Source organism: Penicillium cosmopolitanum (genome assembly GCF_028827165.1).
Source record: "Penicillium cosmopolitanum strain IBT 29677 chromosome Unknown utg000008l:1.0-4398992.0:1.0-4402845.0, whole genome shotgun sequence".
NCBI classification, from domain to species: Eukaryota; Fungi; Ascomycota; class Eurotiomycetes; order Eurotiales; family Aspergillaceae; genus Penicillium; species Penicillium cosmopolitanum.
The window spans coordinates 2,289,967-2,315,966 of record NW_026622678.1 but is presented as its reverse complement, the minus strand read 5'-3'; the positions used below and the strand labels follow the sequence as shown (position 1 = coordinate 2,315,966).

At 48.0% G+C, this 26,000-nt stretch overlaps 12 protein-coding genes across 12 annotated transcripts; 7 read left to right on the top strand and 5 right to left on the bottom strand.

Moving 5' to 3' along the window:
• Nucleotides 1-2,991: 2,991 nt before the first annotated feature.
• Nucleotides 2,992-3,639, top strand: N7509_007441 (Glycoside hydrolase 18 protein; the record flags this gene model as incomplete). The annotated part of the gene is made up of 1 exon (XM_056632078.1): nucleotides 2,992-3,639. The coding sequence occupies one exon, from the start codon at nucleotides 2,992-2,994 to the stop codon at nucleotides 3,637-3,639; it is 648 nt and encodes a 215-aa protein (XP_056487629.1).
• A 713-nt stretch (nucleotides 3,640-4,352) lies between these two features.
• On the top strand, nucleotides 4,353-5,795 carry N7509_007440 (uncharacterized protein; the record flags this gene model as incomplete). Its single annotated transcript, XM_056632077.1, has 1 exon — nucleotides 4,353-5,795. The coding sequence occupies one exon, from the start codon at nucleotides 4,353-4,355 to the stop codon at nucleotides 5,793-5,795; it is 1,443 nt and encodes a 480-aa protein (XP_056487628.1).
• Nucleotides 5,796-6,371: 576 nt separating this feature from the next.
• On the bottom strand, nucleotides 6,372-6,874 carry N7509_007439 (uncharacterized protein; the record flags this gene model as incomplete). Its single annotated transcript, XM_056632076.1, has 2 exons — nucleotides 6,372-6,447; nucleotides 6,504-6,874. The coding sequence occupies 2 exons, from the start codon at nucleotides 6,872-6,874 to the stop codon at nucleotides 6,372-6,374; spliced, it is 447 nt and encodes a 148-aa protein (XP_056487627.1).
• A 1,447-nt stretch (nucleotides 6,875-8,321) lies between these two features.
• On the top strand, nucleotides 8,322-10,262 carry N7509_007438 (MFS transporter; the record flags this gene model as incomplete). The annotated part of the gene is made up of 7 exons (XM_056632075.1): nucleotides 8,322-8,343; nucleotides 8,432-8,696; nucleotides 8,760-8,925; nucleotides 8,977-9,205; nucleotides 9,254-9,315; nucleotides 9,381-9,953; nucleotides 10,008-10,262. The coding sequence occupies 7 exons, from the start codon at nucleotides 8,322-8,324 to the stop codon at nucleotides 10,260-10,262; spliced, it is 1,572 nt and encodes a 523-aa protein (XP_056487626.1).
• Nucleotides 10,263-10,457: 195 nt separating this feature from the next.
• N7509_007437 (cytochrome P450) lies at nucleotides 10,458-12,170 on the bottom strand (the record flags this gene model as incomplete). Its single annotated transcript, XM_056632074.1, has 1 exon — nucleotides 10,458-12,170. One exon carries the CDS (start codon nucleotides 12,168-12,170, stop codon nucleotides 10,458-10,460), a length of 1,713 nt encoding a protein of 570 aa, XP_056487625.1.
• A 1,480-nt stretch (nucleotides 12,171-13,650) lies between these two features.
• N7509_007436 (uncharacterized protein) lies at nucleotides 13,651-14,616 on the top strand (the record flags this gene model as incomplete). The annotated part of the gene is made up of 3 exons (XM_056632073.1): nucleotides 13,651-14,069; nucleotides 14,124-14,171; nucleotides 14,229-14,616. 3 exons carry the CDS (start codon nucleotides 13,651-13,653, stop codon nucleotides 14,614-14,616), a joined length of 855 nt encoding a protein of 284 aa, XP_056487624.1.
• Nucleotides 14,617-15,207: 591 nt separating this feature from the next.
• Nucleotides 15,208-16,851, bottom strand: N7509_007435 (aldehyde dehydrogenase domain-containing protein; the record flags this gene model as incomplete). Its single annotated transcript, XM_056632072.1, has 3 exons — nucleotides 15,208-16,385; nucleotides 16,447-16,641; nucleotides 16,725-16,851. 3 exons carry the CDS (start codon nucleotides 16,849-16,851, stop codon nucleotides 15,208-15,210), a joined length of 1,500 nt encoding a protein of 499 aa, XP_056487623.1.
• Nucleotides 16,852-17,550: 699 nt separating this feature from the next.
• On the top strand, nucleotides 17,551-18,444 carry N7509_007434 (dihydrodipicolinate synthase family protein; the record flags this gene model as incomplete). The annotated part of the gene is made up of 1 exon (XM_056632071.1): nucleotides 17,551-18,444. The coding sequence occupies one exon, from the start codon at nucleotides 17,551-17,553 to the stop codon at nucleotides 18,442-18,444; it is 894 nt and encodes a 297-aa protein (XP_056487622.1).
• A 229-nt stretch (nucleotides 18,445-18,673) lies between these two features.
• On the bottom strand, nucleotides 18,674-21,146 carry N7509_007433 (transcription factor domain-containing protein; the record flags this gene model as incomplete). Its single annotated transcript, XM_056632070.1, has 4 exons — nucleotides 18,674-20,185; nucleotides 20,274-20,675; nucleotides 20,755-21,004; nucleotides 21,046-21,146. 4 exons carry the CDS (start codon nucleotides 21,144-21,146, stop codon nucleotides 18,674-18,676), a joined length of 2,265 nt encoding a protein of 754 aa, XP_056487621.1.
• Nucleotides 21,147-21,534: 388 nt separating this feature from the next.
• Nucleotides 21,535-21,978, top strand: N7509_007432 (uncharacterized protein; the record flags this gene model as incomplete). Its single annotated transcript, XM_056632069.1, has 1 exon — nucleotides 21,535-21,978. One exon carries the CDS (start codon nucleotides 21,535-21,537, stop codon nucleotides 21,976-21,978), a length of 444 nt encoding a protein of 147 aa, XP_056487620.1.
• A 515-nt stretch (nucleotides 21,979-22,493) lies between these two features.
• Nucleotides 22,494-22,948, bottom strand: N7509_007431 (uncharacterized protein; the record flags this gene model as incomplete). Its single annotated transcript, XM_056632068.1, has 3 exons — nucleotides 22,494-22,778; nucleotides 22,825-22,841; nucleotides 22,915-22,948. 3 exons carry the CDS (start codon nucleotides 22,946-22,948, stop codon nucleotides 22,494-22,496), a joined length of 336 nt encoding a protein of 111 aa, XP_056487619.1.
• Nucleotides 22,949-23,822: 874 nt separating this feature from the next.
• Nucleotides 23,823-25,315, top strand: N7509_007430 (uncharacterized protein; the record flags this gene model as incomplete). The annotated part of the gene is made up of 2 exons (XM_056632067.1): nucleotides 23,823-25,119; nucleotides 25,179-25,315. 2 exons carry the CDS (start codon nucleotides 23,823-23,825, stop codon nucleotides 25,313-25,315), a joined length of 1,434 nt encoding a protein of 477 aa, XP_056487618.1.
• Nucleotides 25,316-26,000: the final 685 nt, after the last annotated feature.

Genomic DNA, 26,000 nt, shown 5'->3' with positions numbered 1-26,000 from the left:
GTTAAACTTAGCGACTAGCGGGCGCCTCGACCACCATCGACCAAGGGAAAACTAGGGATGCCCGACCCTCAAACCCCTCCCAGCATCAGAGACAATTCGCGCGTTTTCCGCCCCTGCCATTGGCTATGCAAGAGGGAAGCTATGGCTATCTCGGGGAGTATCGATGCGAACAACTTAGGTTGTGCCCATGCCACGTCCAGGCAACATAGTACACGAGATGCACAAGGCTGTGTATCTGTATGTGTGGCCTGTCGTCTCCGCCTTGGTGCTTGGTGGTGCCCTGACATGCAATTTTGAATTTCCCCGTTCCACCACGGCCGTTGCCTTCCGGGCTTGCCAGCCGCAAGGAAGCTTTAGGCTTGCGTGAACTCATTTCCCTAGCGTTCTTGGCGAATCACTCGGGCGAAATTTTCATCGCCTTCCCGCGGTCAAGGTCATGGCGAAAAGGGTCGAAAGTTAATCAACGATCCCCATCTAATCTGATTTAATTCCCGCGACACAACCATCCTCGCCACAATCCGCTTCTGGCGATCTTTTTGGCCAACACTGTGGATCCGTGCTGGTCTGTCCAATTTCTTGTTTTTTTCAATCTGTCGCGCCGCCTATCGCCGACCGACGATGGTGTGGATTCCATGTTCCGGTTGTAGATAACTTGGCATCGATTGTCCAGTCGGGTATCCCGGCCGACACTAGACATCGGGACGCCGGTCAACTGCCGCTGCAGGAGATCCACCTGCAAAGTCTTCCATTCTCACACGACATTAGATCAAGAGAAGGGTGACGCTGCCCAGATTTGAAAAACTAGGAATCCACGTGGTCTAGGGAGAAGATTGATTGCTACTAATAGCTAGCTCATCATCGACTCTCCCCTCACGATGTAGCCACCCTTAATTTTCACTCTCGCTCGAGTTCGGCTTTCCAACAGTTCCAACCCCACCCGTCGGCTATCGCGGACTTCATCATTGCGATGTCTTCTTTTGAGTCTGGATGTGGGATTGGTTGTACGGAGTGTGTGGTTCCTCCACGGGTTCCTCCGATCGCAGCCTTGCACGGCCTTGTGTATAGTTCTCGCAGAAAACTACAGTACCCATTCGATACCGGCTTAGTCCGCGCTGGGTGGCGTGTCGTGCGTGAACTGGCGATAAATACCCGCTAAGCTGCCCCCAGCCATGTCTAGTTTAAACGTGCTTCGAGATACCGCGCTGAAAGACCTAACAGACCATCTCCAACACGCCTCACAGTTCAAGGAACTGAGTTCATCACTGAGACTTCTTTGATAGTGGGTTCGCACCCACCACAATGTGGCCCCATTTGAGCGTGTCGATAGTTCATTTCGCGTCAAAGATCCCGACTGGCTGATTTTGAGGCTAACTGGGGTTTCCCTTGTAATGGGGCTGCTGATGTGGCGTGTGATGTGGCGTGTAGACGGATCTGAGACCGTGTGAGCAGTTGCCTTGTTCACCGAAGGTGCATCAAGGCGTCCCACCCTTGGCATTCTATGCCACTTGTGCTACATGGAAAAGTGAATAGACATCATTCCATCACCTACTTGCCCGATGTCACCCTGAGGTTTTGCTGTGCACATCGTCGAAGTAAACCCTGCCTGGGGTCGTAGTGGCCGGGCAAATATCGCAAGTTTGATCAATTGTTTCTACTTTGATATTTTTTCGAATATGCCAGTTTTCCGTTATATGTACGATTCTGTGAAGTAATTGTGCATCACCTGAGGTCATCCCATATTTTTAGACTTGCATTGAGCCTTCAGTTGTTCAAGTTCCTCGAAGCTCATATTGCAGCTTATCCTTTCGAGCAAACAGCAATGCACGTAAATGCACTCGGCCTTGGTGTGAAATGGATTGATCATAATGTAACTTTGTGTCACAAATCCCCAACTGGATTCTTTCTCGGAGATTTTACTATGCCTTGAGATCAAATTCGTCACCACTTTCGTGCCCGGAATGAACATCTTACAAATTTTGGACAACGCTGGTTTCATGATGTCCAAAACTGCACCCAATTACTCGATCAATGAATAATATGATACCAAATTCATCGCATTTTTCCCCGTTGTTGAACTTCAATTGAGTCTACTCGTAGCTACTAATAAACGAGATCTATTGTCGAAGTTGCTTTGACACCCAGAGATCCACTGGCAAGGTACGATTTTGGCCCCATCACCTGGGCAGTGAACAGATTTACTCTCGTTGGTTCATAGTAATTGATGCAGTAGAAGAGCCTTATTAAATATTTACTTTGAGACGAGTAAACCCACAAAGATGAAGCCGGGCTTCATTGCGATAGCGTATCTGTTTTCGAAAAGCTACCAGTTGGCTCTTTCTTCTCTATTGGCTGGAAAATTCGATGGCCCCCAATTTCAGGAACCCAGCTAAGGATAGCGCTACGGTAATACGGCAATTCCATGATCTAGCCAAAGAACCTGCCACAGAGGCTACAATCGCTATTATGAAAGAAACTAAACCTGGGGCGCCTACCCGCTATCCACCCACCACCCACAACCCACGATCAATTCTTTCCAGCGAATCCTAGGCAGTCGGTTTATTTCCCGCTCCTATTTCGGGGTTGAGTGCGATGCACTCATCTCCACGGATGTTACCGTCCAAGCGAGGCGGAGGCTTAGCGTTCCCGACGAGATGCTGTGATAGGGCATGTCTCAGGCAGTTGGTCAGGGCAATCGATCTCAGACCCCGCGCTTTTCCTTAATAGGCTTGGAGGCTGAAAACCTCATGCCGGCATTCCGAGTCTTCCAGGGACCAGAACCCCATCGATGACTCCAAAACTCAATTGGGAAAGAGGAGAAGCGCCTATAACTTGAGCCTGTCTTCCCCGATTCTTTCGGGGTTCTTTCTCTCAAGCTGATCTTTAATCAATCCCCACACTCAACTCAGCCCTACGAGTAGATCCCATTTCGAATTCGTCACTGACAACACCCATTCATTGATCTACTATTTGCTCATCCATTCAGTCGCCACTATGCGCGTCCAAACTGTCGCAACTGCCCTCCCCCTGCTGATGCTCGCCTCAAGCGTCGCAGCCGTGGACTGTTCAACCCACAGCTTCACCACCTGCGCCGACAAGATCGTCCACTGGTTCGACCCAGACACTGGCGAAATCTGCGATCCCCTAGACTGTGGTGGTGGCCGTGCTCCCCCCAAGACTGATGTCCCCGGATGTCCTATGTACACCGGCACCGAGACCCGAGCCACCAGCAAGTCATATCTTTCTTGCTGGACACCCTCAGCCAGTGCTACTCCCACGACTGAAAGCACAGCTGAGACCACCGCTGAGTCTACCTCTTCCACCTCTGACGGACCTGATGTTGCCACCTCGACTTCTGTCGTAACCGCGACTTCTCCCACCACTGTTGTCGTGACTTCAACTGCGACTGGAAGCCAAACCAGCGGCGCTGCCACTAGCCCTTCGACTACTCCTGCGGCTTCTCTTTCCTCCAGCCAAGGCGCCTCTGGAAGTACAAGTGGAAGTGGAAGCGGAAGTAACACTGCTAGCAGCAGTGGCTCTGCTTCGGCTCAAACAACGACGACTTTCAACGCTGCTGGTGCGTTGACTGGGTCGCTTGCCGCTGTTGCTGGTGTTGCTCTTGGTGCGATCGCTTTTGTCTAAGAGATCTTCGAGGGCAAACATATTTCTTTCATTTAATATTCCATTCCGAATCATGTATATATAGCAGCGATGATATAACAAGCTAATCTGCTTTCTTGAATCTATCAATTTCGAAACCAGCGCGGTAGCGCCCTCTAGGACTGGTGCATTTACTGTTGACCTCGGGACAAAATGTCCATAGTACATCAATTTTTCAATCCTGTCTCTGATTCTAAAGCATTCTAAAACCCTCCAAGCTATTTTTTCTATCTACATAGTTTTATAACTCTTGGCAACTGATTTTTCATGTCTGGAAAAAGGAAGATGGCGATTTCGCACTCCTTTCCGAATCCGTAATAGCGTATCTTAGCTCGTGTTTGTTATCATAAGCCTTGTGGGCTTCTTCTGTGGCTGTGCGCATCATTTTTGGGGGCCAAAAGCCTTCACTCCCTCATTTGCCTTGGACCTTCAGCTATTTTCCTCCACAAATGCTCATCTTGATTATTCACTAGTAAAATCTCCATCTTTTCCATATTCAACAATCCCTTGGGTGTTGTGTGCGTATTCGGCAATTGTATCCGGCGCCATTGGGAACTTATTCGACAAAAAGCAAACCTAAAAATACCCCTCCGACTCACACCGTCAACATCTGAGGGACAAGCAGCGACGAATATAACGCAGCTTCACGGACCTCAGCGCTACAAGTTCCGGTGGTATTATTCTGAAATCACGACATGTCAGACAAAAAGTCAAGCAGCAATCCCTTTGAGGATCTGGATCGGCATCACGCCGAGCAGGAGATGGAAAATCGCGGTCTTCCACCTTATTCAAGGGTTGCGCCCAACTCTGCGTCTGAAGATCCAGCAGTCAACGACTCTAAAGACTCTAAGAAGCCGCAACCAGAAATCTATGATGCCCCGGAAGTAGTGCCACAGGTCGATCGGGAAACGCTGCCTGAGGTCGTACCCGTCGAAGAGAATCTTCCCGAGGTTCGTGTCGCGGAAAACACTCATTATTACAACCAAAATCAAGCTTTCGCTCCTCCTGCGAACGGGTCAGGGTATCCTCCAGCAGACGGGAAAGGATATCCTCCAGTGAACGGGCCTGGATACGCCCCATCAGACGGGAAAGGATATTCTCCAGTAGGCGGGTCAGGGTATCCCCCAGCGAATGGGCCCGGCTATCCTCCTGCTTTCGGGCCAGGATATGCCCCAGCAGACGGCCAAGGATATCCCCCAGCGAACGGGCCCGGCTATCCTCCTGCCTTTGGTCCAGGGTATCCCCCAGCCGACGGGCAAGGATATCCTCAAGCAGGCGGGCCCGGCTATCCTCCTGCATACGGACCAGGATACCCTCCAACGAACGCGCCAGGATATTCGCCAACGCCAATGCCAAATCCTCAAGACAGAACTATTGCCATCCCAGCTGTCGACTCCTCACCGGGGTCCCCTTTACTTCGAGCCTACGTGCCGATGTTAAACAAATACAACCTCCCCCAGGAATCATTCTTCAGATTCCTCGACTCGCTCAACGACGTGATCACAACCAACCCACCAATGCAAGTCCTCGATGTCACCGGCGGCATCCTCAAGTCCGTTCCAATTCTATTTCCACTGCACTGGATCGGATCCGCATTCAGCGGCCTTGCAAATATAAGTGAACAAAGCAAGTCAAAGAGCCGATCAGACTCGGCCCTCAAACAAGCGAATAAGGAAATTTTCGGTCCCCGCGGTCTAAAAGCCGAGCTCGCGAACCTCGATGCACTCGCTTACATTGCGAAAATTCCTATTCTTGACCCGCAGGGCAAGATTAATAAGAATTCGACTGTTGTTCGGCAGTTGGCTGATATGTCTCGCGCGTATCGGGAGCGGAGGAATGGTAGCGACTCTAAGGAACAGGATCAGAAACAGGCGCATGAATTAGACTTGCAGCAACAAAGGCTTCATGTGCTTCAGCCTTGGATCCAGGATCTTCAACTCGATATCAAGCCGACGGCTAAGTCGAGGTTGACTCGGTTTAACTCCGCGTTGAAGAAGTATAATGATCCTAGAAGGCAGGATTCGAATTATAGGTCGGAGAATGGTGATGAACAGGATCGGTTCAGGAAATGCCTTTGGTTGGTGATTCGGGAGGTGGATGGTAATGGGGGACAGTCGCAAGCTGGACCATCGAAGTGATCGAAGACCTTTTTCATGCATAGGATTTGTATATATTAGCTGCATTACACGTTACGATGGCATAGTCTAATTCATAGCCTGAGGCACATTCAAGTTAGCACCCGGGGCGACTAGTCGTCAATTTATACTGGTACAACTACAAATAGAGGCCAATGATCCGGTTTCTCGGTGAAGAACCATGGAAAACCTTTGGCAAGAATCGTGTATTATTAGGTTATAGTAGTATCGAGTAAGCTACTAGTACAATTCCAAAGCCGTTGAATAGAACCGGACCAGGGAGACGTGGTTGCAGTCTGGTTTTGATGTATATTCCAAGGTTAGGACGAGGCAGAAACTTCGAGCTCGTTTTCACCCCAGGAAAGTCGAATGGTGACGGTCGCGAGTGACTACGGCAGGCCGGTCGCCCTTTCAAAGCATACGTACGTCTGTCATGTCTCCCTTGAATTCTTTTCGAAGACCCGGGCAGTGATGGTTTGGTGTTGTCATTGCAGAATATACATATCGGGTATTAAAATGTCGAAAAATGAACGAAACGCTAGGAAAACAGGGTCGAGCCAGCTGGTATGTGAAACCAAATTAAGCAGAGGCTTGATAGTAAAGGCCTTCCCCAGAGCCATCAGTCATAAACTCGTCAATCATATATGCGACAATCCTAGCCAATATGTTAGCATGCCCCCGCTGTGCTTGTCAAGGTTGTGAATTGCATACGACTCTGTGGTGCGATCACCACGGTATGGTTCACGCGATTCGAGGCCTCGGAACACCTCCATTTTAGGCATGTATTCAATATCCATATCTCGACAAAATTCTCGGTCCTCCATGCAGTTCACCTTGACAAGAGGAACGTTGTTCTCTTTCAGTTCCCTGGCCGCTTCTTCATACTTTGGGGCCAACTCTTGGCAGTGCCTGCCTGACGGGCTGTAGAAGTTGACCAGAACCAAGTCATGCGCTTCTATGAAATCATGAAATGTGTCCTTGGTCAAAGATACGGTATTCGACTCAACGAGCTCGGTGATTCTAGCAAATGCGACCGTTGCGGCTCCGAGGAGGCCCAGAAGATAAGTGGTGGGCGGTCGCATAATGACGCAGTGGCTCGGAAGGGAGGAGATATTAGAGTACTATGTATCATAGGTCAGAATAGAGATATACGAATGAAAAACCTGGAGCCATGCGAGATAGTGGGGGTAAGGGAGGCTGACTTACCAGGTCTTGCGTGAAGAGGATGCGGGGAGGGGAAGATGAGAATTGAAAGACCGAACGAGGTCGGAGTTTTGGCCCCGAACCAGCGCCACTATAGAAACTTGGTTTGCTTTTTGGTTAGTTTCGGTTTGGGTTTGGGTATATTCTGCCAGTTTTGTCTCTTCTTTCCGCCTGCTTCTCTTCTCCCCAAGGAGATTGAGCATTTCCCGCGGTAATGATGGAGGTGAAGATGGGATGTCTCTTATTGTCGCCGGGCATTTCTCTCTCTTTCACAAATCATAAGCAAGGCCAGTGCTGTTCCTGTGGGCTCTTTGCACTCCAGATGTTACAAACGCATCGACGGCGACGCTATCAGGGATCGCATGACCCCTTCTTCTTGTGGAAGGGGTTCCCACGACAAAACATCGAATTCATTGAAAGTATAGCGTTATGGAAAATAAACGATGGATCGAATCATCCAGGCACCAAAGCTGCAATAAAAAGGAGCCATGCTGGGCCCACGCGGAATCTGGGACCCCGCTGTAGTGGATCATAGTCGGGGTCCAGGTGGTCCACGCCCCATATGGAGTACTCGTACGACAATATGGATATGGATATGGACACCCTAAATGCTAGTGGGATCAAATGAGATTCAATATTGGCTATGAAGTACCGGGTACCGAGTACGGATTGGAACAGCCTGTACTAACTGATAAAAGTAGTCCAAATGCTCCGAGTCTCACCCCAGAATTGCGGCAGGACCCGCTTCAAAGGAGTCTTCTAACCTTTTTCTGTGCCGCCCTTTTTTTGTTTTTTGAGGACCTGCTGACCTGGAGGCGTTCGAATCAGATCCTGGCTCTCGTATTCCGTATTCTCACTCGTGCATAGTTACTATGCCCAGTTCTTATGTATTTTTTTCTCTCGGATGCCCGGCAGCATCCGAGATGCACAAGCCCTTAGCAGACCATCGCGCTCGTACTTGGTGGTGGATAACTCGCTGCGGGGATACCTGTCGGTCTAAACTCCGAGATCCTGGGAAAACAATCGGTCAATCTGTTCAGCCATTCCCGTCGCATTTGCAATTCCCGAATCCTTCACTTCTCTCATACCTTCCTGTGTTACTCCCTTCCTCGCCCGGCCCAAAGGCCTTGAAGATCGTGAGTGGACCTGTTGAACCATATTTCCCGAATTTGACGTACTTCGGAAACCTTGTCCTCCGTGTGGTGCTCCTGTGGCTTACCTGCAATTTTTGCTAGCATCGCCACCAAGAATCATACCGCGCAACCAATATCCCATACGTTTAGCTAAGGAGTAGACCAGCAAGAGTACTGAGACTACTCCTTCGAAATGCTCGCAATGGAGGACCACAGTACGTGCACCGATTCTGTTGCTTTTCAACCTTCGGGAAACGAATGTTCACACTTTGATGGTAACTAATTGCTAATGTTTGTTTGCAGAGACCCCATCTGTTGATGGATCAACACCAAGAGCCAGCAATACAGAAGTTCACCAAGTCGACGACGAAAAGCAATCATTCCATGAAAAATCTGATCTGGAGGCTGGACCCCGAGCACATGAGACCACAATCGAGAAGGATGAAAGCTCCCGGGATCCAAATATTGTTGACTGGGATGGACCGAACGACCCCGAGAACCCTCTCAATTGGACGAAAAAGCAAAAGATAAGCGCAACGGTTTCCATCGCGCTGATCACCTTTTTAACGTGAGGCCTTTACTCCTTCCCGTGCTTTTGCAGTGACACAGCTCACACTACTATTCTTTAAAGGCCTCTCGGATCATCAATGTTCGCCCCGGGTGTTGGGCAACTAGTCAAGGATTTTGAGATTACCAGTACGGAACTTAGTTCTTTCGTCGTTTCTGTCTATCTCCTCGGGTACTGCTTCGGTCCCCTTCTCATCGCTCCTATCTCGGAGATGTATGGGCGACGTTGGGTAAGTCAAATCGTGATTGAACTTGAAATCCGAGTACCAACCATCATTTAGGTCTACAATATTTGCAACATTTTCTACGTGGTATGGACAATCACCTGCGCTGTCGCACCAGACATCGGCAGTCTGGTTGTGTTTCGCTTCTTCGCCGGCTGTGTGGGTAGCTGCCCTTTGACTATTGGCGCCGGGTCAATTGCGGATATGTTTGTTCAAGAAAGCAGAGGTAGCGCAATGGCGGCCTGGGCTATTGGACCCCTTATTGGACCTGTTGTTGGTCCCGTTGGTATGTCTCACAATCTCGTTTAACACAATCATATCTGACTGGAAATAGCGGGTGGATACCTTGCCCAAGCGAAGGGCTGGAGATGGACCTTTTGGGTTCTGGCCATGGCTGTGAGTGCAATAGAACATTTACCGTTTGTTGTTCGGAATATTCAACTAATCTCACATTTTTGCAGAGTGGCGCGGTCGCTATTAGCTCCCTCCTAACTATCAAAGAGTCATACGCACCAACCCTTCTGGCCCGTAAAACGAAGAGACTGCAGAAAGAAACCGGTAACATGAACTTGCGTTCTGCCCTTGACACTGGTCGCTCTCCTCGGGATCTGTTCATTTTTTCGATTGTTCGACCTACCAAGATGCTTTTCCTTTCGCCGATCGTCTTTTTACTCTCGCTCTACGTCGGTGTGATTTATGGATATCTCTATCTCCTATTCACTACCATCAGCTCCGTCTTCGAGGATCAATACCATTTCTCGCAGGGATCGGTTGGTCTAGCATACCTAGGCATCGGTATCGGATCTATCCTTGGACTTGTTTTCCTTGGCGCAACATCCGATCGCCTACTGAAATACCTCACCGTAAAGAAAGGTGTCAGCAAGCCTGAATATCGACTTCCCCCAATGATTCCCGGCTCTCTATTCGTTCCCGCTTCTCTCTTTATGTACGGATGGACTGCGTACTACAAAACCCACTGGATTGTGCCGATTATCGGAACCTCTTTCCTGGGCGTTGGAATGCTGATTTCTTTCGTAAGTTAGACAAGAAAATTGTGGGATCCAATTTACTAACGAATTTAAATTTAGATGACTGTCAGCACTTATCTAGTCGATGCCTTCACAATATATGCTGCTAGTGCTATGGCTGCAAACACAGTTTTCCGTTCCCTGGCCGGCTGCCTACTACCACTTGCTGGGCCAAAGATGTATGAGAAGCTCGGCTTAGGTTGGGGAAACTCGTTGCTCGGTTTTATTGCGCTGGCGCTGTGCCCGCTGCCGGTTATTTTCTACGTCTTCGGCGAGCGCATTAGAACGAGCAAAAGGTTTCAGATCAACTTATGAGACAGGAATTAGCTGTTTTTGTTCTTCACTCTGAAATCACCCCTCTTTGCATTTTTATTCAAGGACATGCCAATATTGGTTTTCTATAGCATACCCAAAGGATCTTGGGACTGATTTAAAATAATCCACAGGTTTAATTCAGTAAAGTCCAGTACATGAAATTATATAGAGTGTCAAGTATAATTAAGTAAAGCTTCAAGTCCAAGTTCGATCGGGAGAGAGTATCTTTTCTTCAAATGGAGTAAAGGGACTCAGAATACTTTCAGCTCTTCCCTTTTCTATCATGAGCACTTCTCGGCATTCCTCACTTCTCGGGCGGATGTTACATTCAAATGGACGCGGCCTAATGTTAAACCCTTGCGTGTATGCAAATGTATCATACTGACGCGGTGAACCATCTTTCTCCAACACTGGTTTGAATTCGAAGGTCCACAAGAGCCGCGCTAGAGCGATAAATAAGGAATTTTGAGCCAGTCCAGCCCCAGGACAAATCCTCCTTCCCCAGCCAAAAGAGCTATGGCCCTCTTTGGCTGGATGGTGATTGGTAGGAGAGGCCTCTGCAAAATCATCTTGAGAAAAGCGAGGAAGATAAGCGAGTGTTGTTGGATCTACCCCAAGAAAGCGTAAAGGATTAAAATGGTGCGGATTGGGGTAATACGATGGATTCAGATTGATAGCCCATGAGTTCGATAGAATTGTTGTACCATTCGGAATGAAATAGCCATTGTAAGTATCCGCAACCGAGTTAGCGTGCGGCGTGCCACCCAAAACCGCGACTGGGCGAATTCGAAGTGTCTCGTTGCAAAGTGCTTTGATGTATGGTAAATTGGCTTCATCTGAAAAATTCGGCAGACGCGATTTTCCAATAACAAAGTCCAATTCTGCATGGGCTGCGGCCTGTGCCTCGGGATTTGTGACAAGCATTAGTATGGCACTGCAGAGAGTACTGGCCGTCGTATCGCTTCCAGCGCCAAATAGCGATGCAGGTACAAAGGAAAAGTCCCTCTCACTGAGTAAACCAAATGCTGCAGGATCCGATTCTTGTGCTTCGAGGAGCATTTTAGTCAATGAGTTAGGCACTGCGGTGGAAGATGCTGCGTTGCTAATCTCATCTTTGACCCGTCGCAGTAAATTCAAATTCATTGCCGCTTCCCCACGGCCGCGGCGTTGTATTTCCGCTTTCCACGGGGCGAAAATATTCGGTATATACTTCAGCCAGGGAATTGATTCGGCTAGAAATTTACCCGGGACGTTCAACGAGGCCGAATATTGCATATAGTCCAGTCTTTGCCGAATTATATCAGAGTTCATGGAGTCAATCCTATGTCCGTAAGCGATGCTAAACACCACGCTTGCTGTGAAGCGGTCGATGAGCCCCTCGTAAGACTTTTGATCTTCAAGAATAGTGAAGCATAGTCTCGCAGCTTCTGCTTCTTGAACCGGCTTGTATAGGCGAAGTGCGGAAGGATTAAGGGCCTGGTGCAGCATCCGCCGACGTGTTTGCCATTCTTTACCATAGGGCTGGACCAGAATCCCTGCATTATCCCAGTAAAGCTCTCCCATGACCACGAACCTTGGTCGGGAGCTGAACTTTATGCTGCGCTTTTCAAGAAGGTCGACGGCGACATTGGGGTCGGATATTATGATTGTCGGTCGTCGCCCGATCCAAAGAGTGAATATGGGGCCGTAGATGCGCGACCATTTTTCGAATTGAATCCACGGAGAGGCAGTTGGAATACTTAATTTGTTCCCCAAAAATGGCAGTGGCGTAGGGCCCGGTGGTAAACGGAGATAGAGGAGAAAGTCGTGTATTAAAATAAACAGAGCAGGCAATAAGACGATGGCAAAGGCGACTGTGTAGGGGTTTGATTTCAAAAGGATGGAAGGCAATGAATAATACTCAATCATCGTGGCGATTGCCATTCTTCAATCCCAGCACACTAAGTATGCAGGAAACGATTTCCTATCACTTGGCAAATTCTCTGACGGTGATAACTGAGTCCCCTCCCCCACGCCTAACGGGGTAGTTATATGACTTCTCCACGCTTTCCCACCGGGCAAGCCCCACGCCCTCCACTCTTGAGCAGCTTGTGGGGATCTGATGGGGAAATCATCATGATTTGTTAGCGTAGCCGAAAGAAAACACGCTTAACGAATTAATTACCGAACTCGACTCCTCGCTTCGGAAGTCGTGTGGGGCCAACTCAGGCTATTTCGATCAAGTTCAAGATCCGAGTCGTCTAAAGGCAACTTTTATCCTTCCAGTATTACAGTTAATGAATAAAAAGGCAACTCAGGCGTTCAGCCTGCAATGATTGTCCATTACTTTCGAATGAATATCTCTCAACATATCAGATTCCAAGGTTTCACGTATTCCAAGGTCAATCTACCCACCTCTGCAGTATTTCCCTTCCCGAGGGCTCCTCCTGGGCACTGGCATGGATCCGTGAACACGGGCATTAGTACTATCGGAAAACTTGAATGGGAATATATATTTTTGACAAGTGAGCCTCAAGCCCTAGAGGTTACCTTGTACCAAAAAATTACAACCGTGGCGGGTTCCAAGATTTAATTCTTCCGAGTCAATTAGGTAACTATTAGGAAAGCGGATCGAAAATACTGATTTCTGGATTAGACTCAGACCTTAGGCTATCCAGACGCTCTATTTCACCATGGACCACTCCTAGTTAGCTTCTTGGATGATCGACAGCTAAAAATATAGGAGGGTCCATACCGCCTTACGTAAGCACACGCAATGCGGGCGCGGGCGCGTCATGTGAGAATCTTCAGAAACCGAGGTCACAATCTCCAAGGCTGTCAGGCTAATTCACTGGGGGATATGGCCTGATCGAGCTACTAGTATCTCCTGCCCGTTGAATTGCTTCACTCGACACTTCACGGTGTCTGGTACCCGACACTGCTAGTCAATGCCGTCGCGACGCACGCACACCAAGTCCCGCAAGGGCTGTTTGGAATGTAAAAGGAGGCATGTCAAGGTGAGTGAAAAACTTCCACATGGTATCGGAAGAGCAAGGAGAGACTTCGCAGCTGTGGACTGTGAATCAAATCAATCCCCTCTTCTTCTACTTTTGGGTAATACAGTCAGTATTCAAGTGTTTCATCCGTCTGACTCGATTGATAGTGCGATGAAGATTTTCCCAAGTGCACACTGTGCAAGAGACGAGGATTAGAGTGCAGCTATCCACAGGGTGATCATGAAAGTTCTCAAGGATCCCCTTTAGAGCGAGATGACTCCGAGAACAGTGGTCGGGCCCCTGGTGATCTTCCAATGCCCACGCGCATGCTGGAGATGAAGCTTATGCATCACTACATGACGTCTACCTACCAAACATTATCTCAGGACGGGCTTTCAGCTTATCATTTGTCAATGTCAATCCCGCAGATGGCGACATCGTTTCCTTTCTTATTGGACACTATCCTCGCATTGTCTGCATTGCACTTGGCCTCGTTCGAAGCCGATAATCGTCTCAAATGGCTAGATGCTGCCGTGCGTTATCAAAGTCAAGCTTGCTCTGGCCTTGGCAAGATTCTACCGGAAATCACGTTGCAACAATACGAGCCCGCCTTTGTGTCCTCCGTCTTTATTATAATTTTTGCGACCGGATTTCATTCAATATCAGCTGAAAATACCCCCGGCGATCCTTTCTCGCCAGTCATCGAAGTTCGCACGCTGCTCAATGGCGCCTCCATGCTTTTTAACCGGTTTAATGAAGTTGGTGCGGATGGATCACTGGGTGGCTGGCTTTGTATACCGGACTCTGTCGAGGCTCTATGGCAGCCAAATAAGTGAGTTTTAATATTTCTATCTATTTGAGGGCTTCTTACTGACTAAAATCTTAGTAATACTTCATCACATGAGATCAGTGAAAAGTTGTTCAGTTTGCACAAGTATGTTGCCACTTTATTCAACTCCCAAAATACTATGAGATGCTAATCGAGGCCTAGGGATTTGATGGCATCCATCGGACGGTTAAAAGTCAAAATCGATTCAGAGCAAAGGCCGCACCAAGCGGTTTACAAGGCCACTTGGGAACTATTAAATTATGCGATCGAGCCCTGGCCCAAGATTGGTGCGCAAGGTGGACCTATTGCGTGGCCTCTTTTCATCACAGATCAGTTTCTTTCACTCCTCCAAGAAGGCAACTGGCTGGCCAAGGTTCTCTTTTTGCACTGGGGCCTGGCTATGCGGTTACTGTGTAATCGCTGGTATGTTCGCGACTGGGGTCGGCAATTGATCCTAGCCACGTTAGACCCGTTGAAGGACTCAGAGATACCCGCTATGTGGGCGGATGATATATCTTGGATAAAAACAGCGGCTGAGATCAATGAATAGTTTGAAACACCCCCGTGGATAATTGAGCCAACTGGTGCTATGTAAGTATCAGATGTTCCATGGATGGGTTGACAGATTGCTCATTGGCACCCGGTTGACCCCCGAGGATGCAAATAAAAGTTCAGCCCTGTAGTAGCGAACCGTCAGTGTTCAACGTACGCGTTTATTCCTTGGATATCGCGCCCATCTCTATTCTTCTTAGCTCACTCTGGGATGAGATTCGGGCCAGATCTGACTGCAATGGGGCCTCTACTGCTCTGCACAATTAGCGATTGAACCAACGATGGAAAGACAACTGGCATTATACTGCGCGGAAAGGGAATCTGCTCCCGCGATTGTCGCCTTACCTCCCCATATCTACCATCGCTTCCACACTTACAAAACCCGCTGCAATGGATATCGAAACTTTCCGTCGGATGAATCGTCCTTGATGTCCGAAAGCGCATGCTAGATGCCTATCATCAGCTCCAGCAGGACGCTTCAACCTACCCTACGATCACCTCGGGAAAACTACTTCTTCCGTGAGCAAGAACTGGGGGATCCTTGAGAACAATACCATTGAAAGCCGGCTAATATAAATTTCTATAGGATTCAAAGATCATTTCCCATGTTAACATGGACAGCCTTGATCTGGGTATAAGCCTCTAAACCAGCGGGACCCAACTCCCGGCCCACACCGCTGGACTTATATCCACCAAACGGAACACGGTGATCACTGTCCTGGCTGCTGTTCAGCCAAACGGTTCCTGCTTCAATTTCAGCAGCGACCCGGTGTCCGCGCCGCAGATTCTGGGTGAACACAGCGGCCCCCAAGCCGTACAGAGTATCATTGGCATATTCAATCGCATCTTCTTCCGTATCAAACGGCAGCAAGCAGCCAACCGGGCCGAAGATTTCGTCACGATAGATCTTCATCGATGGCTTAACATTGGAAAATGTGGTTGGCTGCACAAAAAAGCCTTTACCATCGGGTGTAGGGTATGCTTCTCCACCCGTTTCGATGGTTGCTCCCTCTGACTTTCCAAGGCCAATGTAGTGCAACACTTGGTCGTATTGGGCACGAGTCACCTGGGGGCCTTGGAAAGTCGTCGGCTCCCATTGACTACCGACAACAGAAGCAGTCCGAACGCGCTCTTTGAAAAGAGCGAGGAACTTGTCATAAATAGTGCGCTGAACGAAGATTCTCGAGGTTGCTGTGCAGATCTGTCCCTGGTTGGCCATAATTCCAATGTGCGACCACTTGACGGCTTGGTCCAAGTCCGCGTCGTCGAAAACAATCAGTGGTGACTTTCCACCTGTTTCGAGGAGTACCTCCTTCAAAGCCGGAGCAGCGGCCTTCATAATTTGAGCACCCGTGGTGGTTGATCCTGTGAAAGCCAATTTGTCTACCAATGGGTGTTGAGTGAGAGCAGTGCCCGCCTCCTGGCCATAGCCGTTGATGATGTTGACAACACCAGGAGGGAACCCGGCTTCTTTGATGAGTGTAGCTAAGACCAAGATGCTCAGAGGTGTCTGCTCGGCCGCCTTGATAACTACGGTATTTCCGCAAGCCAAGGCCGGTCCAAGCTTCCAAGCAGCCATTGCCAGAGGGAAATTCCATGGAATGATTTGACCGATCACGCCGTATGGTTGACGAAGGGTATAGGCGAACTTTTCGGGAGAGGTCTCGATAGTTTGGCCGAAGCTCTTGTCGGCCCAACCACCGAAGTATCGAAATGTACCAATCGAATCGGGGAGGTCATCTTCCATAGCAAGCTCGTATGTTTTCCCTAGGTGATGAGAAATTTTAGTATTCTAGATTGGAAAACGTGTTCATTGCTCGGTACCTACCATTGTCCCATGCGTCGATGCTAGCAAATAGCTCTTTTCTTTCTTCGATCAACTCCGAAAGACGCACCAGCAGTCTACCACGATCGGTCGCAGACAGCTTCTTCCAGGTAGGTGCTTTGAATGCAGCCCGAGCTGCTCGAACGGCTCGGTCAACATCCTCAGCACTCGCTGCGTGTACGGAAGCAATTTCTTTCTCTGTCCTAAAATTGGGAAAAATGTGTGAGATGACTTCAATATGGCATCGAGTCGCATGGTAGTTAAGAAAGGAGTTGACTCACGCTGGGTCCAATGATGAGATGGTTTCCCCTTCGATCCCTTCACAAACTCATTATTGATAAAAAGTCCGGTCGGCTGTTGATATTTATGGCCATTTGGCGTAACAATGTCCACGAAGAGGTCTGACATGATTGAGCAATTCTTGAATTTCAACAGGGTTCAGATTGTTGTTCAATCACTGAAAAACGTGAAACTGACGAGGAATACTGTCTGATATATCATGAAATCTAAAAATCCCTTTCGGAATAACCTTCTACCTTTTGTACATAATTTTACAGGTTTATCTGATCCAAGTGGCAGGCATCTTGAGAAGGCAGGGAGATCCGACGAGGACAATGACGTGAGGTAAACGCCTTGCTACCCCTCCATCGGACAGTTAATCAATTAATTCCTTTTTTCATTATCTGAAAGAGTACAAGGGCCAACCAACCAAAAATACAAGCTCCTTTCCTATGATTTTTGAGGGTTTCTTTCTGTAGTTATTCGTTGCCTTCCATTTCCGTATAAAAGTGGGGAAATGTCGCGGGGTTGTGGTCCTAATCAGTCTTTGAAAGGCCCGTTGCTTGCCTAAATCGTTCTCACGTCTTTGATCTGCGGGGGAGCTCACCATGGAGATCAGGAGCTTTGGAGATCCATTGTAACCACGAGATAATGAGACGATGATATTGAGGAGGCAAGATGGAGAATAGGAAATCCGAAAATGATTCATAAAGGCCTGAAGTTGCACCAGGTTTGAATCCATCACACTCGAGCAGTATCTACAAACTTGCTTCTCATCTTCTCAATCCTCATTTTACTGGATTAATATTCCTGATTTACTTTACAACCATGCCTTCCAAGTTCCAGGGTGTTCTCGCCGCACTGATCACTCCTCTCACGGATGATGGTAGCAAGATTGACGAGGGTCGCCTCAAGTCGCACATCGACAATCTTTTCAATGCCGGCATCCATGGGATCGTTCCAGGTGGTAGCACCGGCGAGTTCACCACTCTGACAACCGCCGAACGAAAGCAACTTGCTGAACTCTCTCTCAAATATACCGCTGGACGAGGATCAGTTATGATTGGAGTCGGCAGCACGAAGACCGACGAGGCGATTGAACTGGCTGTGCACGCGGCACAGATTGGAGTTGACGCCGTCATGGTCGTCCCACCCTACTATGATCCTCTTAGCTATGAGCAGCTCCAGGAGTTCCTTCTCGAGATTCACCAGGCTTCTAAGCTTCCTATTGTCTACTACAACATCCCCTCTATCAGTGGTTTGACACTGTCACCTGAGCAGATTGCTGGTCTGTCCAAGGTTGGCGTCGAGTCGTTCAAAGACACCTCCGGCAATGCGCCCGACTTCACTGAGCTTGTCTTTGGACACGGTGACAAGATCTCGGCTATGAACGGTTGGGACACTCTTACCTTCTATGGTATGGCTGCCGGTAACGAGGCCATTATTTGGGGTGCCGCCAACTTCATTCCTGAGCTTGCCGTCGACATGTGGAATGCCATCGTTGTTAACAATGATATTCGCCAAGGACGTGAGATTTGGGCTCGTGCGTGGCCTATTTGCAAGTTCCTTGAGGGTCACAACTATTCATCTGCTGTGCGAGCCGGAGTTGAGCTGAGAGGTCAAAAGACTGGAGGTTACCGCAAGCCAGTTACCCCTCTCAAGAAGCAGTACGTTGCAGAGCTTCAGCAGTTGCTCCGCAATGCTCAGGTTAAGGGTGTCTAAGCTCTGTTCGAAATAGCAGAATAAAGTAGATTAAGAATAGAAACAGAATTCTAAACTCATTCATAACATTATCTTCTCTCTGTTTAGCTATACTGCATCTAAAAAAACCTCAAATTATCGTAGATCAAAATACTACTAATAAGCAGTGTGAAAGGATAAAGGGCAAAATCTGGCTTGTTGACATAAATACATGGACGAATCCCAGTTCCGCTTACCATGATAATAAAACTCAAAACAGCAGCAACCATTGGAGATTTTGCTTAGAGTAATCTGTCCAACTAAATGCAGCTGGCGATGGTTGTGACCCCGGCGAGTTCCCAGTTCCACAATAGTTATCCCTTATCTTCCAAACCTCCTCCATGATCGCTGCTGCGGAGGAATACGATGAAAAGCCACTTTGACTGTTTGCTTTTCTAAGCCAAAACAAGATACCATGGCGATCTTCGCTAGAGATTGCCTCACACCCCGCCACAAATGCTGGCCAGGCAGTGCCAGGGCCAAGTAATGCCTGTTTTTCCAATTCGACATCCCAGCTCCCCAATTCATGAATGATGTTCTTCACATAACCTTGAAGAATACAGGGATTTACACCGCGTACTCTTCTATAAAAGAAAATAACTAGAGCGTAATTAAGAGCTCTCAACATGTGAGCTTTCGGATCCCCACCGGATGGTGGCAGTTCTCGCTGAGTGAAAGTGCAAATCATGTTCTCAAGACAAAGTGATCTTCTTTGTAAGGCGAGATGACGCTTCGGGGACACTATGCAGCTTCCACAATTAATTTGGTCCAATACATTCGCCAGCCGAGTAGTCTGAGACAGGAGGCCTAGCCATGTCTCTGACACTCCATTGACCATCGTATGCAATTCTTCTGGATGATTCCGAGAATCCACAAGGTGAATATCACCAAGGCCTGCTTGAATATCCTTTGGATCATCGATGTTGAGGTCATTATCCGATTCGGTTTCAGACACGCGAAGGAAATAGTCCAGGCCCCTATTCTGCTCGTATGTTGGCACGGAAGCTCGCCGTTGATTCAGTCTTGTCAACTCTTCCATGTCCAAACGCCGAGACCAGAGAGCTTTGCTGGGTGCTGTGTGGGAAATTTCATGGTGCAAGACTAGAGTACTTTCAGTCAAGATGCGGATCCATGTATACATGTAGTGAAGAAGCCTCGCCCGACGTGAGATTCGAGGCTTCACAAGTCCTCGCAATCGAATCAAGTATTCCATATTAACCATATGACATCTGCATTCTCTCTGATGGTTCGAAAGTATCTTAAGTGGAATGTCAGTTGATGTTACAAAATCAGGATGAGTTAGAATAACACTCACTGTAAATGTGGTCACACTGATCATCGCCATGAGTTGCTCTTTATATTTGGCCTTTTGAGGGCCCTCGTGCTCAAGCTCGAGTGACTTATTTACATGAGATTTTCCTTCTTCATAGGCAGCAGCTGATAGTCGAGTCCAGTATTGATCAGGCCTGTCTGGAATGAGGTTGGGGTTTGCTGACAGGTGGAAGGCTGCGCATGCAAGTATACCATACAGGTTTCCTAGGCTGGCATGTTTTACAGTGGCCTGCCCCATATAAGTGATCTGGTCCAGCGTGAGCATGGCGTGGGGAATATTAAGAATGGTCCATGGTGATTTCTGGGTCATAGGAAGCCAGATTATTCGGGTAACGACATGTTCATTGAAGTGCCTCAAGAGAAGCGGCCCCTCTCCGAGTATATCTGAGACCTTCCAAGTCATGTGGCGTCAATTCAGCGTGTATGCCTTCAAGCTGAGGATCAAGAAAAGGGAGGTCTGCACTACTGGGTGGAGTCACGATTGTGCCGTATTCTTCGAATCCCGATATGGGTGGCGTGAGTGTCCAACCAACCGGTGGAGGATCTAAATTGAATATATCGGCCCATTGAAGGTAGGTGTCCAGGTTCCCTAGCACTTCCTCGGCGGTTGATAACTCCGGGAAGGGGGCATCGGTGAGATCAGACACGCTCTCTGTGTTGCCGAGTTTCATTCCTGCTATTTCATGGGCATTTTCGCCCTTATTTTGATCGGGCACCGCGGTATCTCTTGTCAAGTTCAGGACACCGAAAGGTCCGATCGCGATTTCACCATCTGTTTGGTCATCAAGATCACGGGAGGTATTGTCGATTTCCATTAGAAACTGGTCGACGGGGAACGACGAGAGTTGATCCACAAGGGCGGAGCTCATTGTCTCTCTTTCCTTTTCTAGTTACGCAAGGCTCAATTAATAAACGTTTGAGGACTAACGTGATAAGAAGGCGGGTTAAAGGCCCACGCACCTGTATATAGATGGCGACGAACATTTGGCCCAGAACTTGACTCAGCCTTCGTACAATCTGGATCCGTAGATGCTGCGCCAACCCAATGAATTTCCGACGCAAGTCCCTCGCAAGTGAGGCCTGCATCACTGCATGCTTTACAAACTGGTCGCGTTTGGTCGCATCTGACGTGTCGTTTCCGGCATGTTTTGCATGCCCCAAGAGCATGCGGTCGGCGACTGACTGGTTTTCTTTTCGTGTTTCGCTCGTTCTTCATTTTATTGATTCGGTTTTAAAGAAATCTGAGCTTACCCTACAGCAGCAGAAGCCGCTGTATACCTGTATTCGAGCAGACATTTCGCGAGAGGGGTTGGGGTGGTGCTATCCGGAATGACCTTCCTGAAGGTTAACATTTGATGGTGCGGGGAAGCATGTTATCGCCAACGTGGGGAGAGCCTCGAACCCGAACTCCAAATACTGGGTATTGTTAACTCGTTCTGCCCTTAGAAAGTCATCCATATCCACCTATACCATACTCTATCGGAATGTAGTAATCTTGGAGAATTCATCAAGAATTCTTTTGTATAGTACTTCTGCTACTATAAGTCTAAAACATAACGTGGATAACGTTATAGTTAACTAGTAACTATAAACTACATAACGTTATGTAGATTGCATATATTAACCTTGCAAGCCGTAAAGCAGATATTAATACCTACTAACGACATGATTTAAATTGAAATAAATTCAAGTTTCCTCTTATTATCTATCAAATACTACCTATCCAACCACTGCGAAATAATGCAGACACTCCTTTCGATCTCACGCATGGCTGTAGGGCTTGGCTTCCTGGCCACCCCCAAGTCACTTGCTTCTGTTTTTATCATGCCATTTAGCCCAGAAGCCGCGATTGGCTGTAAAATGGCCGGGAGTCGGGACCTTGTCCTAGGAGCTCTTCTCTACGCTTGCTACTCTGAAGGTTCACCAATTCTTGTGGGCAAGACCACCAACCCAAGTGAGCAGCCTTTACTTTCAAGCTCGGGTCAGCCCCAAACGCGTATTAGCTGGAACAACACCCAACGAGCCCTGGCTGCGGGAATGATCGTTGATGGGTTTGATGTACTAAGTGTGCTGTGGTGCTATCTAGATGGGACACTGCCGATCGAGGCAGCCGGGACACTGGGCGGAGGCGCGTCTCTTCTACTTGGATTAGGAGTTTACTGTATGGTCAACGAGAGCATGTAAATAATCAAAGCTCTTTATATAGCAAAAGCAAACAAGCAAAAAAACTACATATTGTTACTTGTGTATTAGCTAGAGCAATGTCAATCGATTGATACATCCATGGATGAAATCATGGTGGGGAAGACGATCAGCCGAGATGCGTGGAACAACTCTCCGGAACGGCTTTCCTATTAGAACTCGAAACACTCCGAGTCCCAGTGTTGGGACGCCCCCCAAGAACAATTTGTACCCCGCAAAAGCCTATTGCTGTAAATTCTCCACTCCTTGTCCGCCTATTGTCGGAATTTTCTACGATGGTGAAATTATGGAATTTTCCTTATCAACCCCATAAAAAGTCGAGTTCAATTTTCATCTTTCATTGCCCGGCGGGCAAAGTTGACAAGGGTTCGCCTCCGTATTTCGAGATAATTCTGACGGTGGGCTTCGAGGGGAGCCATGCGAGAATCAAGGTTCTCAGTGTCCTGTTGCAGGTCCTTAAGCTGCTCCGCAAGTGAATCAAATTGTGAATTGAAGCCCTAGTCCATCTCTTCAAAATCCCTCTTCAAGGCTTCATGGCCTGACTTAAAATCCTCTAGAAGTTCGTCGACCTGACTTGTGAGTTTCGAATCCACGTCAGTGGTTGCTTGATGGTCTCGGGTGAGGGACTTAATGCCCTCCTCCTTCACGACGAGTTTCTCACGATCCTGAACGTGTAGAGAGTATGTGGAACTTTCCTCCTGCATCTTGAGGAAACAGGTTACCAAAGGATCCTTGTTCTTCTGGTTAGAAACAGAGCTGTAGCACGAGATATAGGTTGAGAGCTGTAGTATGAGAAGATTAGTGGTGATTCTGAAGACAGACACTTACCAGGCGATATTCCCGGCCTAAAGAGCAGTGTCCGGGGTCAAGTGTGGTTCCGTGTCAGAAAGTTCCCATGGAAGTCACCTTATAAAGGACCGTAGTTGACGTTTGGGCGGTAAGGTAATGACATCGTGACTGTGTTGATTGTCCACAATTAGAGGCGGAGTAAAATCCAGGAATGGATTTGTCCCGGCCGAACTCCATATAGTTACTTGTCATTATCAACTCAATAAATTACAGTTGTCTCCTTCTCCGCTTAGGAATATCCTCGATATTTAAGCTCAAAATTTGCGTATTTATCTCACATATATAGGTACTAAACGGCACGTCACCTACAAGACGAGGACTCGGAGTCGAAGATACCTTGGGAATTTTTGTCTAAATTGAAGTTAAAAATTCGAGTTGCCAAAAGTAGCCCAGAGTGCTTTATAAGTAGCTAATGGTCTAGCGCCGAGAAGGAGCACAACGAAGGAGAATCCTCATCAAACTGGAACTGGATAAACTACTATCATTCCTGGCGAAAAATGTCAATAAAAAGGGAGTGGGTAAAAGGAATCATTAATGATGTATGGGCGTACTTGAAGACCTTCTCATGCTAGCCATTTTCGGTGTAAACCCTATATACTTTTACTCGTATAGTATCCCAGCAATCAAAGCTGACTGATACATAAGATCATTGTAGGGAAGACGATCAGCCGAGATATGTGGAACAGCCTCCCGGGAACGGCTTTCCCATTAGACTAGAAACACTTATCTCAGGCGTTGAGACGCCTTCCAACGACAATCTTGACCCCGCAAAAGTCTATTGCTGTACAATTCTCCGCTTCTGCCAGCCTATCGGCCAAACCTTCTATCATGGTGAAAGTATATATTATTTATTAACATGACAAGTGAGGCTAGATAAAGCATGTCTGTCCACGAAGTAGTCTGGAATATCCCCCGACAACAAGGCAATTTGTCATAAATTCGCTACGCATTCATCTGCCAACACTGGTCATACAGACATGGCGGAGCGAAAGATTACACTCGAAGAACTCAGTCAGCACGTCAAAGACACTGATACTTGGATGGCGATAAATGGCACGGTATGGGATATAACTGGCTTTGCTGGAATTCATCCCGGTGGGCCGGATATCATTCAAGAGTATTCCGGCAGGGATGCGAGTGAGCCTTACAATAGTGTTCATAGCCTCAAACTTGCAGAAAATAACTTTGAAGCAAGCCAAAGGATCGGAATTTTGGATGCCGAATTCGTTGCCGACAAACCGCGAATGGAAAATACGCGCAATCCGAGGTTAGAAAATGATCTTCCCCAGATTGATGAAATCATCAACCTCGACGATCTCGAAGCGGCTGCGGAGAAATGCCTCAATAAACGATCGTGGGCATACTTTTCGGGTGCTTCAAACGATAGCTTCACAAAGGCCGACAATGCAGATTTTTATCGCAAAATATTCCTGAGACCTCGAGTTGCGAGAGCTGTTCAAGATATCGATACCAAGACGAAGATTCTGGACGATGTTTATGATGTCCCGATTTTCAATGCGCCGGCCTCTCTCATGATGCTTGCTCACCCAGACGCTGAAATGGCTCTGGCCAAAGGATTCGCAGCGAGTGGTAGCACCATCATCATTCCTACATTGTCCTCCTTTTCTACAGAAGAAATCATCGAAGCACTTCCCGCGGGTCATCCATTCTACTTTCAGCTTTACGTGAATCCCAATAAAGCTGCACTGAAGAAGATGGTCGACAGTCTTTGCAAACTTCGACCGAAAGCGATAATAGTCACTGCGGATCTACCAGTTTTCAGCAAAAGAGAAGCGAACGAGCGATATGAAAAACGGATAGCAAAGCAGAAGCGAGCTTCTGAACCCAGAGAAACCACGGCCGAAAAGCAAGGTGGACAAGCTCGGTCTGCTGGGGTATCGATTGACCCTAACCTATGCTGGAGCAATATTAAGCAGCTTAAAGAAAGGACGGGTATTCCCGTCTTCGTCAAAGGGATCCAGTGTGCGGAGGATGCCCTGCAAGCGTGGAAAATCGGGTGCAAGGGTATCTACATCTCTAATCATGGCGGACGAGCTGCCGATACAGCACAACCTACGATACTTACTCTCGCGGAAATTCGTCTACATTACCCCTTCATTTTGGAAGAAATGGAGGTCTTTATAGACGGAGGTGTGCGAAGAGGCTCGGATGTCTTGAAAGCCATTTGCCTTGGAGCGAAAGGTGTTTGTCTCGGTCGGCCCTTTTTCTACGCCTTAATGTATGGGGAGGAGGGAGTCCGATATACTATGCAGTGTAAGTTTAAAGGACTCTTTTTAGGTTTTGCCAGACGAGGCTAACATTTGAATTTTTAGTGTTGAAGGACGAACTCGAGACTGCGATGCAGCTATGTGGTATAACTAGTTTATCTGAGGCTCACACTGGGCTTTTGAACACGAGAGAGTTATACCGTGACGTTGAAAGTCCTCAAAGTCTCTCCAGCAAGCTATAAGTGGTGTTAATAACCGCCGAATATGAGTATTACTGCTCAGGTGAGCGATGTTTATTGAAGGCACATTGAGCAAAGGGATGGGGTGTGGGGTGTAAGAATTCGTGAAGATGAACACGATAGCGTTAATTTCAAACCCCACTAGTCGCGGGCTTCCATTAATTTTCAGTTGGTATTCTCTATTTCTTTTCGGTCCTGGTGCCCAGATGTGGAATGATTATTCCGATGTTTTCCCGACCAGGGTAGAGCCAGGATGATGAAGCCCTTCCTTTCTACAGCTCTTAAGTCTGCGGGGGCGCTATTAGTAACTGCCTTAACGGCTTCCGCCACCCCAGCCTGATTATTTGGGTGGATTCTTAATCTCAGCCAACAGAAGATCTTAACCTTTCATCGTCCAAGTCAGCCGATCCCCGCAACCAAAACCACGAGGCACACGCTCGGGCCGATTGGCTTGGATGCCCGACACTAACAAGCACCACGGCTCAGATCCAAAGAAGCCAAAGGTCAAGACAAAGGCACGATGTCACGTTATAATAAACTTACCAAGCAGATACCACGCGACTCCAAATCTCGGTGGTTGATATTAATAATTTGCTTCGGGCGAAAGTTTACCTCGGGCAGTGCTTATCAGCGGGGTTCAAGGCGCCAGGGCGTAGGGTCTCCACGAGTCACCCGCCAGGAACTTGAA